Here is a 15,431-nt window from a genome sequence, read left to right on the forward strand (position 1 = left end):
CTTAATCTTTCATAAAGGGATGAGGTTTCATTCAGTTTCTGTTTTTCATAGGTCATTAACAAACTGGGGTTCAAGGTCAATAATGTAAAAAATTGCTAAACCTGGCTTTCTTCCTTGTCTTTCATATTGCCCCTGCCTGGTTTTACTGGAAACTGAATCTGCCGAAAATGGTGAATTCTGTGGGTATATAACTAAGGAAAACTGGAAAGTCAAATAAGTAAGATATTGGTTCCTAGGTTTAAACCAACTATATATATGGATCTCTTTGCCAAAAGGTGTCAGACAAAGATTTTGGACTTTGCCCTCTGTCTATGATCCAAAGTTAAAAAGAGATCTTAGGAAAGGTAGTAGTAGCTGTAGTTATTATGAATATATTTGTAATGTCAAAATAAACAGTACCAGGTCATAAAGCTTGTTGCCATGGTCTGGCTGCTTCCACACTTCTAAATTCTCTTTTCCCACCAAAGCAGTGTGTCTGGTTAAGGTTAAGTGTAACCTGTGTAGATGATGAAGCACACAGCATCTACAAACCGGACACTCTTACAGAATGTTGGTGCTCCACAAAAAAAAAGGGGGATTGACACAGTTTGAGACAGTTTGTACATTGTTTTATTGAATGTGGAGGATGTTTACAGACACAATTCTTCAAATATTGGAATTTTTCATTACACTTCATATAATTTATTGCAATGCATTAGAGACTTGGAAGTGCTTGATTCTGTGCTATCAGTAGGCAGTTAGATTTGGAACTCCTTTCAAAAAGGTACACACTTCTGGATAGCTTTATGTCTTTTATGAAATGGTAAATTAGGCAATCCTCTCTCTGTACAGAAGACTACTACAAGATTTTTAATTTTGTTTGCTAAGTGGTTTTTTTATGTTTTTAAGATAAAAATTATAATTTTCTGTCATCCACTAAAACAGTAGTTTCTTCTCAGTAGAAATAGGAAAACATTGATCAGATATTAATTGCTAGCATGTATATTTTTCTTGCTGTGTCTAGATTTTCACAATTTTTTTTTGCAGTGACCTCTTCATTGACCTCCAGAGAAAAGGAAATCTAGAGACAAGAATTGTATAGCATGTGATAGTACCAGGAAGCCCAGGACACAGATTAAGATGCAACAAGCAAGGGATAGATGGATAACTAAAAATTATCCTGTAAATGCATTAGTATCAAGCAGATAAAGGAAAGTGTCTTGTACTCAGCATATCAGAGGTCAGCCTTCACTAAAAAGGTCAACTGCAAAAGGTGATTATTTCAAATAATACTAGCAAAAGCCATAAAATCTCAAGTTACACCACAAAAAGAAATGTTGGTGGTATGTATGCTTTTAATGCCTGGTGGATTTTAAAAGATGGTCAAAGTAATCTCAGAGCTATTATCAAGAAATTTGTGTCTGCAACGTAACATATGAAAAGATTAGGAAAGGGCAAGCATCATGGCTGTCTGTGGAAAAAGAAAAGGAAGCTGAAGAATTGGAAACTATTCAATTTTACTTCAAACTTTAGAAAAAAAATTGAAATAAATAAACAAAATATTTATATGTAGCGACATGATAACAAATGAATAACTGCTCTGAAGGATTTGTCAAGAATAAATACTGACATCCAATCTAATTTCCCCCTGTGATAGTGTAACACATCTTGTGGATGGGTGACAGGTGATTGTTGCAATGTGTCTTTATTCCAGTAAAGTTTATGACATTTCTTGACATTACAATATTTTAGACAAGTATTATACAGATATGATTGTACAGACTTGGTTGGATAATCCGATAATAGATATAAATGGTTCACTTTCAAACCTGACATATTGACTGGAAGTCCTGTAAAGGCCTGTCCTGGATCAAATTTCCTGAACGCTTTTATTATTGTGCATTAGCAAAAGCAAAACTACTATTTTTGCAGAAATGAAGCGTTAAAATATGGTGTTAGACTTAAGAATCTTGACATTGAAGGAGTCTGAAGAATTAGGGTACAATGCATAGGCAAGAATAATCAAATATGTGGGGATGTAAATTCTTTTAGGAAGGTGTGGTCTATCACACAATTTTCTGCTCAGGCATGTATTCTTCACAGATTTTAGAACCCATTGTGCTACTATCATTCAGTATTACTGAGCTGTGATTTCACCGAATTACTTCTGTGAATTGATCCTTCTTCAGGATTAGTCTCCAATTAGAATTGACTGGGAAAACCAGGAAACTAAGACTGATTTTTCAGACTATTTTTTAATTCGAGGACTTTGCAACAGCTACTGAAAACCACTATGGTTTGAAAGGTTTTCTTTTTCTGTTCTTCCAAACTGCATAAGAAACAATTTGAGTATTTAGTGAGGAGAACAGCTTGTTAGGTATATTTTACTGTTGTAATATTGCTAAAAAAAATAAAGTAGACATAAAAGACAAAAAAACCCCATGAAGGACCGGAATTTTCCACTTCTGTTTAGTTCGGTTAGTTCCTACTGCAGAAACAATGCTGCTGAATGAATATAGGAATGCATAACCAGTAAGGCAACTTACTGGTACATGTCTTCAAGACTGACTTCTGTGGTTTGGATCTTAACTTGAACAAGAAGTCTATAATGAGAAATAGATATACATATAGAATGACTGATATCAGCCTCAACTTTAGAACAAGCAAACAAAGAGAAAAAACAGTTATCACTACCCAAAAGGACTTGTAATCCAAATTTTGCACAGGCAGCCAGTTACTGGGAATACAGATAAATTCAGATACATACCTGTCTTCATAGTTCTCCTCAGGTTAGTATGGACATGTTTCTATTTGTGACATTCAAGTTTGGACTTAAAAATTTCATTCTTGAGCTGAAGCACTTAAAACACTCGATTATCATCTTTTCTAGAGTTCTCTATAGTTTCATCTCTAAATAGTAGCCATTTGGACATAACTGAATGTAATTTATCTACAATGGAGACCATTAATGTTATGCATCAAAACTTCAAGCAGATTTGGTTTCTAAACCTATTTTCCCCCCACACAAAAATATTCTGTACTTTTCAAAACATGCACTCTACCACTTAGAATCATAGAATCGTTTCATCTGAAGAGACCTTTAAGATCAAGTCCAGCCCTATCAACCACTAGACCATTTCCCTAAGTGCAGCATCCACCTGTCCCCTAAACACCTCCAGGGACAATGACTCCACCACCTCCCTGGGCAGCCTGTTCCTGACAAATGCCTGACAAACCTTTCACTAATGAAATTCCTCCTAATAGCCAGCCTGAACCTCCTGTGACGCAACTTGAGGCCATTTGTTCTACTGCTTGTCACTAGGGAGAACACTTGCTTTGGAAAAGTTTTTTAAAAATTACTTAAGTTACCTCAAGATGTACTTCTCTTTGCTTTCTTAATTTTGTATTGTTCCTTTATGCTTTATGGTATGACCCTGGTTCTTAACCTGCAGGCCAAGCTGGCACCTGTTGTAGATTCTTACCCTACTTTAGTTATGAGAGTGTACTCGTCTGTTCTGACGTATCTTACCTCAGAGATCTACTTGATTTTCTTTCTTCATTTCCCTCGGGAGTGTTTTGCATCATTTACTTTTCAAAATTAGTTAACTAAAAGCACTATATACAAAATGTACTGATTGTTTTGTTAAGTGTAACACATGCTAAGTTTCCAGTCATTGCAGGATCTAGATGCTTTATTGCTGTAGGAAAACAATAAGTGCATATAGCTTTCAACTTTCTGCCATGACAGGATTGTGTTTTGCTAGTAAGTTGTTTTATCATCTCATGATTGCCATTGCTTCTTTCATTCCTATAGGAACTTTTGGAAGGAGTATTAGAACATGAAAGAAACTTAATAATACATTAGTGTTGTATGGGTAACTTTATAGATGTGTGGGTGATTTTCCATACAGTTTCAAATAGCAGTCTCACATTGATTATGAAGTATGGGAATAAAGTGATGAAAGCAGGACTGGGAATGGGTCACTTTTTAGTTTTACACCTCATGAGCACTCCTCAAAACTTCAAATGGCAGGTTTCAATCCAAATAACAGTTTTTATCCTGGAACTAATATTACCACTCGTGCACTGAGACCCTATTAAAATTTCACTAGCCTACTTACGAACAGCAAACAGCTTGTTACTGAGTATAAACACTTTTCTGCATGCAGACTTTTTTTTAAATGAATAATTATTCTTTCTCCATTTCTATGGTCTAAATGACCATTAAATAAACCAATCAATATCTCTATAAAAAGATGCATAAATGTATTATTTTTTCAATATATGCATATTACTTATTCTGACAAAATACATCCTTCTGTTTTCCTTCTTTAGTTCTTAAGCACTTTGTGTCTTTATAGGCAAGTATATGTTTAGAATCCTATTTTCTTTACTTTTTTTCCTTCCAAAACTTTTTTCATTGATATTCCCATCTTTATATACATTTATAGTTTCTTTCTGTTGTGGTTTAACCCCAGCCAACACCCAAGCACCACACAACCACTTGTGCCTCCTTCCCTTTGAAACTGGGATGGGGAGGAGAAAAAAACTTCATAAAACTCTGGGTTGAGAATAGTGTAATAACTAAAATAAAATAATAAAATATAATGATAATATTGATATCATTAAACAGTAGTAAGAATAATATAATTAATAATAATAATTAAAATGAAGATGACAGAGAAACACAACCCAAGGAAACACAAGTAATGCACATTCCAGTTACCCAATGCAATTACTCACCACCAACTCTAAGCACCCTGAGCTCACCACTTTTCTTCTAGTAGTGATCCTTCTTCAGCTACCTAGCTCTTCACTAATAATGTGTCTCATTCAGTGTTTCATATTTGGTGAAGCAATCTGCATTTAAATCAACTCAACCCTTGTTTTTCTCCTAAATATACAAAAATTCTAAAGGAAATTAACAAAAAGCTCGTGTATCTTCTAGCTATACTGTATTTTTCTTCCTAAGTGTATGAGACTTCAGTTGAGTTTTTTCACATCTTCATTACAAGGACCAAGTGAATGTAGGCATTCATTTTATAGGTGTCTTAAGAAGTGCTGCAACATTTTTTTACTAGCACCTTTTATAATAATAACAAACTACAATCGTGAAAGGAACAAATGAAAAAAGGCTTTTTTATATTTTTTTATGGTTCTAAAAATTCCCCTTTGCTTTAATCATCTGTTACTTGGAGGGTTTTTTTTCTAATTGAAGTTATTTTTTCTAGAATTGGGGTGCTTTGTTACTCCTTTGAATCGAGCGCGTAATATTCAGAGTAATATATTCAAAATGTAACAGTATTACTGTTTGGTTTTGTGTAGACTTTGATGAAGGGGAATGAATAGGTGACCTCATCACATCTGTATAGATCAAGAGTGATATTACAATGTTACAATAATTCAGTGTGTAAGAAGACCATTCACTCAAAATATAGTCCAGTTAATGTGGTCTTGTATCATCCTTTTTTGAGAGAAGCTGACATAGGAAGAGATTTCAACATGCTTTACATTGAGTTTATAGCTGTTAAAAATTATACAAATCTGCTTATTGTGTGGGCAGTATATTCACAAGTGCTATGACATTATTGTCCCTGTGTAACTGAGTATGTTCAATAAGCATAGCCTTAATGGAAAATAAGTAGGCTTGTCAGCAATAGCTATATATTCATACTGGTGGATCACTCTAGATTCGGGCACCTGTTTCAAGGGCAACATGTTCCACTTAACATATGCAAACTGAAGCTTAAAATGTTTATGTTTGTTATTTTCTGTGGTTAACTACATTGCTAATACTCTGCTATCACACAATGGCATTATTCCTTTATAAATTTGCATTTACCTCAAAAAGGAAGTATGCAATCTTACTTAATTTTGTCTTTTCTTTAATTAATCCAAAAGACATGTAACACTGTTAAAATTATGTAACAACTGAGTTTGACATTGAATTCTGTGAGAAAATAAATTGTTTTGAAGAGACAAATTGTATATTAAAATAAAAGTATATAAACCCTAGTAGACAATGAGTGTGTTTTGGTAGCAGCAGCAAACATGAGCATACAGAAGTCTGTTTGAGTTCACATAAATCTTGTGATTTGTTCAGAGGTATTTCTTTGCATACAACTAACAAAAATTTCAGTATGTCCAAGTTTTGACTGTGCTATAGATACTATAGGTTTGTGGTTTTTATAAACTGCTGACTGAAGTATTTCAGCACATTTAGATTTTCTGCTGGCTCAAGTGAGACTCTGCTAAGATATGTATAGGTGGCTTTTTAAATGGTGACTATTTCAGACAAGATTCAGTCTGTACTGTAAGTTTAAGTCTCTTTAAGGACTTCCAACACTCAAGAGTCTGGTGTAGTGGTGGCAAGACAAATGTGAAGATGGGGATGATGCATCCTGTTCTAATATGATTGTTCTTCCTTCCTTGTCAAAAGGCTTAACCTATTCAGATATATCTTAAGGTTCACTGAAAAACAAGAGTTTTAATTCTCCATTATTTTCTTTTACAGGTCATACATATGGGATGGGTAAATGAGAAACTTGAGGGAACTGATTCATCTCAGCTCTACAAATTCAAGTTTCTGGCACTGAAGGGTTCCTCCTTCTACATTTTCAGCACTCCACCGGTAAAAAAAAATAATATTTTAGATATCTAACCTCATTTATGTCCTCTGAAAATCTTACCATACTGTTAGGCACAACATTTCTTGCCTTGTTTATTCTGAAGCATTTTGTAGAGGACATGAGTTGGTATTTACCCCATTTTCTTTAAGACAAGATACATAATGAAATACATCATCCATATTATCAGTGGATACTTGTGAATTTGGCACACAGTCAAGAGATTGAACTGTTAGAATCAATCCAAGGCCATTTGTACAATTTGAATGAGTGAGATCATCTTGCCTTGACAATTCACATAGCCAGTAATGAGAATTCTAAGGTGACTTAAGGTGATTTATCTAATACTTCTCTAAAAAACCTAATAAAAATTAATTTAAATGACTGAAACAGAAATTAGCTGTCGAATTCTAAACTCCTAAAAAGTAGCCCATATTTAACACATAGTATTTTTTTATCATTCTTTTTTCTCCTCAAGGCCTTTGCTTTAAACAAATCAAAAAAGAATAAAATACGGAATTACAATGCCATTGCAATTATATAGCTTCCATACTCTTCTGTATGCAAGCTTCCAAATTTCTGATCCACAGAAAATCTGATCCTTTATCTGTGAACCATCTGCAGCAGCTTTGGGAACCTCAGTGAGAAGCAATTGCATTTTCTCCCTCTCTGCACTGAAATTCTAAATCCAATGATTCCTATTCACTTCAAGCATTTTTAAACGGCCAATACTATTGTTTTTCAAAGGAGACAACATGTCTGGGAAAATTGTTGGGGTTTTTTTCCCTCTAAAAATTTGCCTATATGTTAAATCAAGGAACTAAAATTTGATTCAATTACTACCATCTAATTAAAATGCAAAAACAATGCAAAAATATTAAACACATAAATAACACACGAGTGCTTTTCTCTTATACGTTTTAATTATTATTTTCAAACCAGTTTTTGAAGATTTTTTTTTTATATTATTAAAACTATCCATCTACATGATACTAATTAGGGATAAACTTTTTAATTTGTCATGTTCTACTACGAAACCCAGACAATTCGGGGTGACTGTTTGGTAGTATTCATACCATGTTACTTATCAGTATCTCCTACACTCTATTGTGTTTATACACACATTTTTTTTAAATAATGGCATTTTAAAAAAAAATGAACAAAAGACACTCCTTTGGCCAATGTATTATGTCATCCCAGTAATCAGATACACTAATAAATGCAACAGAGCATATAAAACATAAAATCTGTTGACCAGTTTTCTTGCTATTTAATCATTCTACAGATGTGGAATCAGGGAGGTAAAAGGGAAAGTAGCAATTTGCGGCAAACACACACCTAGAGGATTGATACATGGATCTAAAGGCACATTTCAAAGATGATTATCGGTGTCTTGAGGGCACCTCCAATCTTAACTGTCCCTGAGCCCTCTTCCTTGGGGCTCCCCCTCCCCTTCTTGAAGCCCAGGACCCCATTGCAGCACCCCAGTGGCCACCAGCTCCTGCCCTAGCAATGTAGTAAGGCTGCTCTCTAGCTCCACACAGCCCTGTCCTGCCCAGCTGTGGACCCCAACAAGCTAGGCCTGCCCACAGGCCTCAGCCTGTCCCTGTCCCCAGGAAGATTCCTAGTGCCCAAAGCTAGGACTGCTCCCAGTGAGTTTTGTGTTTGTGACTAAAACAAAGTGGCTTGGCTGCTGCGCAGCTTTGCTTGCACAGTGTTGCCCTGTTTCTCATACTGCTGACCCTGAGGGTGAGCAAGAGGTTGTGAGGAGATACCAGCAGGACACGAGACCCAAATAGACCAGAAAAGTTGTTGACATACCGTAAAACATCCTGGTCAGCTGTGAAAAAAATGGGATTTTTGTCTTCAAAGGTAGCCATTGCTTGGAGACTGGCTGGGTGGCCCCCTCTGCTTGGGGCTGGCAGGATGAAATCTTTGCATCATTGGGATTTTTTTCCTCTTTCCGTCACTTACTAAACTGTATTGCTATTTGCATACTGAATCCAGGTATTATATCAGTGCATCAATGTAATATGCACAGAGTAGGTTACCTTCAAGTCATGCAGTTATCTTTAGTTCTAGTGGCCTTACTCATAACTTTACAACTGCTTGTAAAAGGATCTGATACAATTTCTACTCTTTGTCTACTTCATTGTGAGTAAAGGATGATAGGAATGTAAATACAGCTGCTAACTTTCATAAGGATGGAAAACATTGTTACCCATGGGCAAAAATAAAGCAAATTGTGGAAAAATGTGGATATTATAATATGAAAGAAATTACTCTGACAAATAACATTCTATTTTTACTCCATGTAAACAACATCTCAGATGGTGTCTCCAAAAATGTAGAAGCTTCACCATAGAAGTAAATATTAAGAACAACATGATTGACAGAGAATGGGGTTTTTTGCATTCCTGAGGTGACTTATTTGATTGTGCTTAAGAAATATACAGTTTTCATTTACAGATTGCTATATTAGCATTGTGACACATTTCTGAAAGCTGTATCTGTGAGAAACATCATTGAGAACTGGAAATTATTCTTGTGTCAATGTTAATATGCAAGCAGTATTTTATTACATTCTAAAAACACTTAATACATTTCTGTCAATATTCACATCTTGAACAGATTCTAAATTCATATCCTATAAGAAACTGGAGAGACAGCATTGAAAGTTGTAATTGAAAACTAAACTACTTTTTATGTGATTGAAAATTGCCAGAAAAATTTAATGTTTTGTTTTTACAGAACATGGGCTATATGTAGGGGAGGATTCCTCGTGGTTCAGCATGGTTTTTAAATTCAAGTCTTCAAGTAAATCTGTCTTTGGAGCTGTTGTGTTGCCCTTAATTACAAAAATTATCTTTTCCAATATGGTTAAATAAATGGCACTGAAGTGCTTTACATGAAGTCTGCTAGGCAATCACTGCATGTGTTGCTTACAGTTTTAAGAACAGGAATAAGTACAAGAATAATGTGAAAGTAACAGAAATAGTTCCACCTTTGAAAAACACTAAAGAATAAGAGCTTGCATATAAGTAGCACATGGACAGTGCTTTGAATTTTAGAAAATTGGACTTTCTTTCAAAAGTTCTAAATACTTGTGTTTGTAATTTACATTATACATACTGTCAATGTAAACATATTAGGAAAGAAGTGGCAAGGAGTTAGAGGGCATAGACTTGACTATGAATGCTTGTAGTAAACTTTCTAGCTGTACACAAAAGTCAGTCTTTATTTTGGTCACATATTTGCTAGGATGCGATTTGGACTAGATCATCTTTCGAAGTCCCTTCTAACCCTTAAGATTCTGTGATTCTGTGATCTGATTGTGTTTATACCTTATATAATTTATATAAGGTGTTTACTTTTTGTGATTGACTTTGAGTTGATTTGGACATCTTTAGGCTTCTTATACTGCTATATCATACTTCATCTCAAGAATGTATCTTTATTTTTTTTTCCTTTTTAATATATTTTAATGATTTTTTGGAGGTTATGCTTAGCTTTTTTTTGTTTTCCATTGATCATTGAAGTGGCCAATGAAGTGAATTACCCTGGAGCTGAAAGCATTTCATCTTTTGGCTAGACCTTTTTAGTATTTCTAGGTGGGTTGGGTGCTCCTACATAATTGTCAGATAATGCAGCATTCCCTCTATTCTCGTAAGAAGTATTACAGCTGCTTTGATCTTTTTTCCCCTTAAGTTTCTTTAAATTTGTTCAAATTGTATTAAAATTTGGGAGACACTGCAGATTTCTAGAATCAGATTTAGTGTTCATAGAAATTATGTTCCCATTGACTTTAGTGAGTTTTGAAGTATGATTCTCTTTTTGCATGATACCTAGTCAATCCTTTAGTACTTATCACTGATTTGGCATGTGTCATGGTTTTGGCCCAACTGAGAGCAAAGAACTGTGAGCAGCCACTTGCTCGCTCCTCCAGGAGGAGACAGGTAAGAGAAAAGTAACTGAGAGCCTTTGGAACTCCCTAAGGACAGGGAGGGCTCTCTTGCCACTTACAGTCCTGGGCAAAACAGGCTCGACTTGAGGAAGAAAACAAAAATTAATTTAATCTACCACCAACCAAAACCATAACAGAAAACAACACAAAGTGGGACAATGATGAAGCGCACAACCAGCCCTTTAAGACCACTTTCCCCTCACTCTTCCCCTCTTCTCAGGCTCTGAGCCCTGATCCCGGTGTCTTTACCTCCTTCCCCCTTGAGCAGTGCAGGAGAGCAGGGAATGGGAGTTTCAATCAGTCCTTTCCCAATGGATCTAGCCACTTGTCTTATCTTAGGGCAGATGGACTCCTTGCTGGGCCTCCCTGCTCCAGTGCAGGGTTACTCACAGGCCAGGCAGCCCTGCAGAGGCCACTCCAACATGTGTTCATCCCGAGGGCTGCAGCTTCTCTCTACCTTCTGTGTGGGTCTCTGTGGCCTGCAGGCTCTTCAGCACGGCCTGCGCCATGGCTGCCTGCCCACACAGTCTCCTGCCCCATCCAGGCACAATTACCCCCTCTGTTACGGGGTCCTCACTATTCTTGATCATTCTTTTTGGCATGGGGTCCTCCTGGAGCTGTTGGTGACTATCAGTCCTGCCATTACCCTCTGTGGGTCACAGAGGGATAGCCTGCATTCTTGCTCTAGACTGGAAGGAGATCTCCAGTCTGGCTCTCCTCATTCCTTCTTTGACTACAGATCCACATAGTGACCTCCATCTTATCTCACTCCTTCCTCTTCCACTGCAGATTTCCCTTGTTAAATAACAATCACAGAGGCATCACATTGGCTGAGTGGGCTGGAGGTAGGTCCAACTCAGAGCCAGGAGACGTTTCAAGAACTGCTTACAGGGACCAGCACTGCAGCTTCTTCCACCTGTTATCAAGCAAAAAGCAGCTCCATGCAAATGCATCAGAGCATGAAAGTCTTTTATGCCTATTTTATAATTGCAAAATTCTCTTCTAGGGAGTAACTTTTTCAGTTTGTTCTTTACTGCATATATGTGTCAAAATTAATTTAACTTTATTGTATTTTGTTTTAAATCATAACTTTTTTAAAGAAAAATCAATATTTAACATACCCATTTAAAGCCAACTCTGTTTGAAATATGAGCATGAACTGATGCTAGGTCACTGTGTCTAAGTAAAGACTGGATTTTACTGGTTTATTTCTTTCTGGTAGCCAGTTTTAAAACATGGAGAACTGACAGAAATACACACTCAAGTAAAAAAGTACTTCTGCAGCACTTAGCACTTTTGTAACTCTACATACTTATTTCAGTTTCTCATTATAGACTTAAAATTCTAACTTTAGGTTCCTATTTTTCAGTCTTTGTCCATTTTTATCATTTCTTGTGATCAGCTATGAGTTTACAAATGTGTAAATTTACAATCTTTCTGAAAGGACTAATTCAGCCAAATATCTACTAAACCAAGTATTCAATACATCACATAATGCATTAAGCTAAGGACTTAGTCTTTGAATAATAGTAATAACATTCAGCAGCTGTTGGTCATGAATTAATATGTTAGACAAACAAGAATTGAAGTTCAGTGTATATTAATTGATACATTGACACTATTTTTGACATTTTGTCAGAACTAAATTTATATGAATGAAAGTATGTCTCATTAAGCAACCCATTCTGAATATAACTTTTTAAAAACATTTTGTCAAATGCTTTACTAAAAAATAATGATCTTGTCATGCTGCAGTAATCGCAAGAAATTGTACGGTATAGAATGCTTACAGGAACAATTCCAAGCGGAAATAATGAGAAGAACTTTTTCATTGCCTAATAAATATATTTTGTTATCTCATTTATCTTAGTTACCTATCATTACCCAGTTATTAAATGTGTGATGGTGGATAAGGCTGTGATAAACTGAAACATCCTTTAAAATGAATTAAGAATATTGCACTTTTTTGTGAGCTTTTCTGATTCTTTACAGCTTTTCTCATTGACTGGAAGTATAAGATCAATTGTGATTTTTTTGTTAAAGCAAAATAGTCTATATGGTAACATTTTAAACAGACACACTATGATAGTTCTGAGAAAACTATAATGTTAACTGCCTCTGGATTCGAGTGTCACTTTGTAGTATGTTTGTTTCCCCTCCTGAAAATCTCTCTCAACATACCATCTGTGTTTTCCTGATGACCTTGTACACTATGGTATTCAGACTCTTGGCTTTAAGTATGATAGCCTTTCTCTGAAATACACAGTAAAATAAAACCTTGGCATATATAGGTGCCAACAGTTATTGTCACCACTAGTTATCTCTGGTGAAAAAGTCATAAGAGGTTACAGAGAGGTAAAAGGCGAAAGAGATGCACAGGATAATGGGGAGAATGCTGAAGTATTCAGAGTGAATTTAATGGCACAGCGATGTCACCATTGTCCATGGCAGCATTGTTAATAGCACCAAATAACCCAAACCCAAAGTTTAAATTGATCTTCAGAAATCAAAACAAATTATATGAGCAAGCAAGAGTTCAATCATCTATTAACAACTTTTAGGTTATATCCTATGTCACTAAATTCAGTTTCATCGACAGATTAAGTTGGTGCTTCTGCCTTTATTATCTTGTCTAGTTACTAGTGGGAATGAGGGATTTTCCCACTTTCAACTAAGATTGAAAAGAACTTTTTCCTTTAAGAAGTTCATTGGGCATCACTTGAAGTTTTTTCTTCCGTTTTGTTTCTCTCTTTTTAAAAATTTTATTACTTTTCATACTAATATTATTATTGTTACATATTTGTTATTATTGTTATATTTTATTTAATTTGAATTAGTAAGCTGTTCTTACCTTAATCCAAGAGTTTAACTTTTTTTTCCATGATTTTCCTTTCCATTCCACTGGCAAGGGGTCATGGAGGAGTGAGCAAGTGGGTGTGTGGTGCTTAGTTGCTCGCTGGGGTTGAACCGCAACAAGAGCAGATGATGAACTAGCCACCATTCTATGCTGTAAACCTTATTTTTCAAGAAGTGTGAAGATCCCTTTTGAGGGAGTAGTGGACCAAAACCTGTATCATTTAATTATTTTCTTTTCAAGAAAAAGCCATCAAAGTAAAAAATGTTTCCCTGTAAATAAGATTAGGCAAAGACCTGCAGTGTTCACTCTATGTGAGCATGTTTAAATATATAATGTTTCTTTATGAATCATCTTTGGAGTTCCTCAGTCTCAGATGTTTCTAAACTTGTGTTTTTGCCTACTCATAGCAATCATTAAAAAGCAAAACTCAAAATATTGAATGGACATTTCTAGAAGGAAAAGAGTAATGGAAAACTAAAAATTAGACATGTATTACTCTAGAAATTACTACATTTTATGAGCTGATGAGAGGACAAATACAACATCAAAATTGCTTTAAATTAATTTTCTCAACTAGCTAGCATTAGATTTTAATTTGACAAACGTTCCTTTAAAGTAGTACTAAGTATTTTTAAAATTAGCTATATGTTATGTTTTGAGCTTCAATTTACATTGAGGAGTTGCTCATAATAAAACAGAAAAAGTATGACATGCTTTTAGGTTCCACTGCATGCATTGTATTCAAGTCATATGATTGTTAAAATATAAAATGATCAAATGGAGATCTCTAGAATATGAGTACATTTATATCCTGAAAAGATGTAGTGATAGAACTTTCTTGTAGTGGTTTTTAGTTCCATTTACAGTAGGTGATTCATCTCATCTAATTGTAATCAGCTCACAAAGATCTCAATTTAGAGAAGCAGGGAGAAAGCAATGCCCTTTTTTTTCTTCCTAGTATGTTGAAATTAAGGTTAAATTATTAATAATTAGGTTAAATTAGATTAAAAATATAAGATACTTCTGATATTTCATTTAGATAGGATGTTTTACACATTAAGAAAGAGTTCAGGTAAATTTTGAAATACTGCTTTGAAACACACAGATGTGAGGTCTACTCAATAATCAAAGAATTGTAGAATTGTTTTGTCTGGAAAAGACTTTTAAGATCATCAAGTCCAATCACTAACCTCACACTGCTAAACTCGTCACTAAACAATGGCCCTCAGCACCTCATCTGCCTGTCTTTTAAATATCCATTATTTTCAATTGGAGTGTACATGAGAGTATAAAAGATTAGAAAGAAATTATCATTCTGAAATAATATTTAATAACCAAGTAGTTTGGTTATGTTTTGCAGCCAGATCTTACTCCAATTATTTCCTTTTTCTGCTTTCTTCCTTTTATAAGGGGGTGGAAACAGGACAAAGCTGCATCTACCCTAGTATTTTATAGCATTAAGTTGCTATTAGAATCATCAAAACATTTATTCCCGTGTGCTAAAAGCCTCAGAGTTACAATGTAGTCAAATTATTCATATAGCTATGTGGCCATTCCTGTGCATTCACCAAAAGCTAAGATTTCACACTAAAATATTTAATCAAAATAATGTGTATTCCCCTTTGTATTTGTCACATATATAGGGTTTTGGGGTTGTTTGTTTGTTTGTTTGTTTGTTTTTGTGAACTACATAGGCTAGGTATTGTTTTTAAAAGAAAATAGATTATCACATTACATCATGATCTAGAATTTATGGAAATTTTTCAAATGTCAGTCTAACTGTCAAATGTTAACAGCCTGTCTTGTCAACAGGAATAAGGAACAAAATCAAAATGAAACAAAAAATATGTCTTTTCATATTCATTATTAAGGACACAGGTGACATCTTTAATTTCAAATCTTGCAGTCACATAGTCCTTTTCAGTTGTTATTATAAATATTAAGATATCGATGTCCTGGCATATGCTCATCAATTTAAGAACACATCTTGGTCTGTTAGTTGTAA

General features: G+C 34.9%; 1 protein-coding gene across 1 annotated transcript in view; it reads left to right on the forward strand.

The window, feature by feature from the left end:
- SNTG2 (syntrophin gamma 2) overlaps window positions 1-15,431 on the forward strand; it is a 254,428-nt gene that overhangs the window by 205,762 nt on the left and 33,235 nt on the right. The window contains exon 12 of the mRNA XM_061990346.1: window positions 6,494-6,610. Coding sequence (XP_061846330.1) covers window positions 6,494-6,610 — 117 coding nt within the window. The remainder of the gene's footprint in view (window positions 1-6,493; window positions 6,611-15,431) is intronic.

This window comes from Colius striatus, chromosome 2, assembly GCF_028858725.1.
Source record: "Colius striatus isolate bColStr4 chromosome 2, bColStr4.1.hap1, whole genome shotgun sequence".
NCBI lineage: Eukaryota > Metazoa > Chordata > Aves > Coliiformes > Coliidae > Colius > Colius striatus.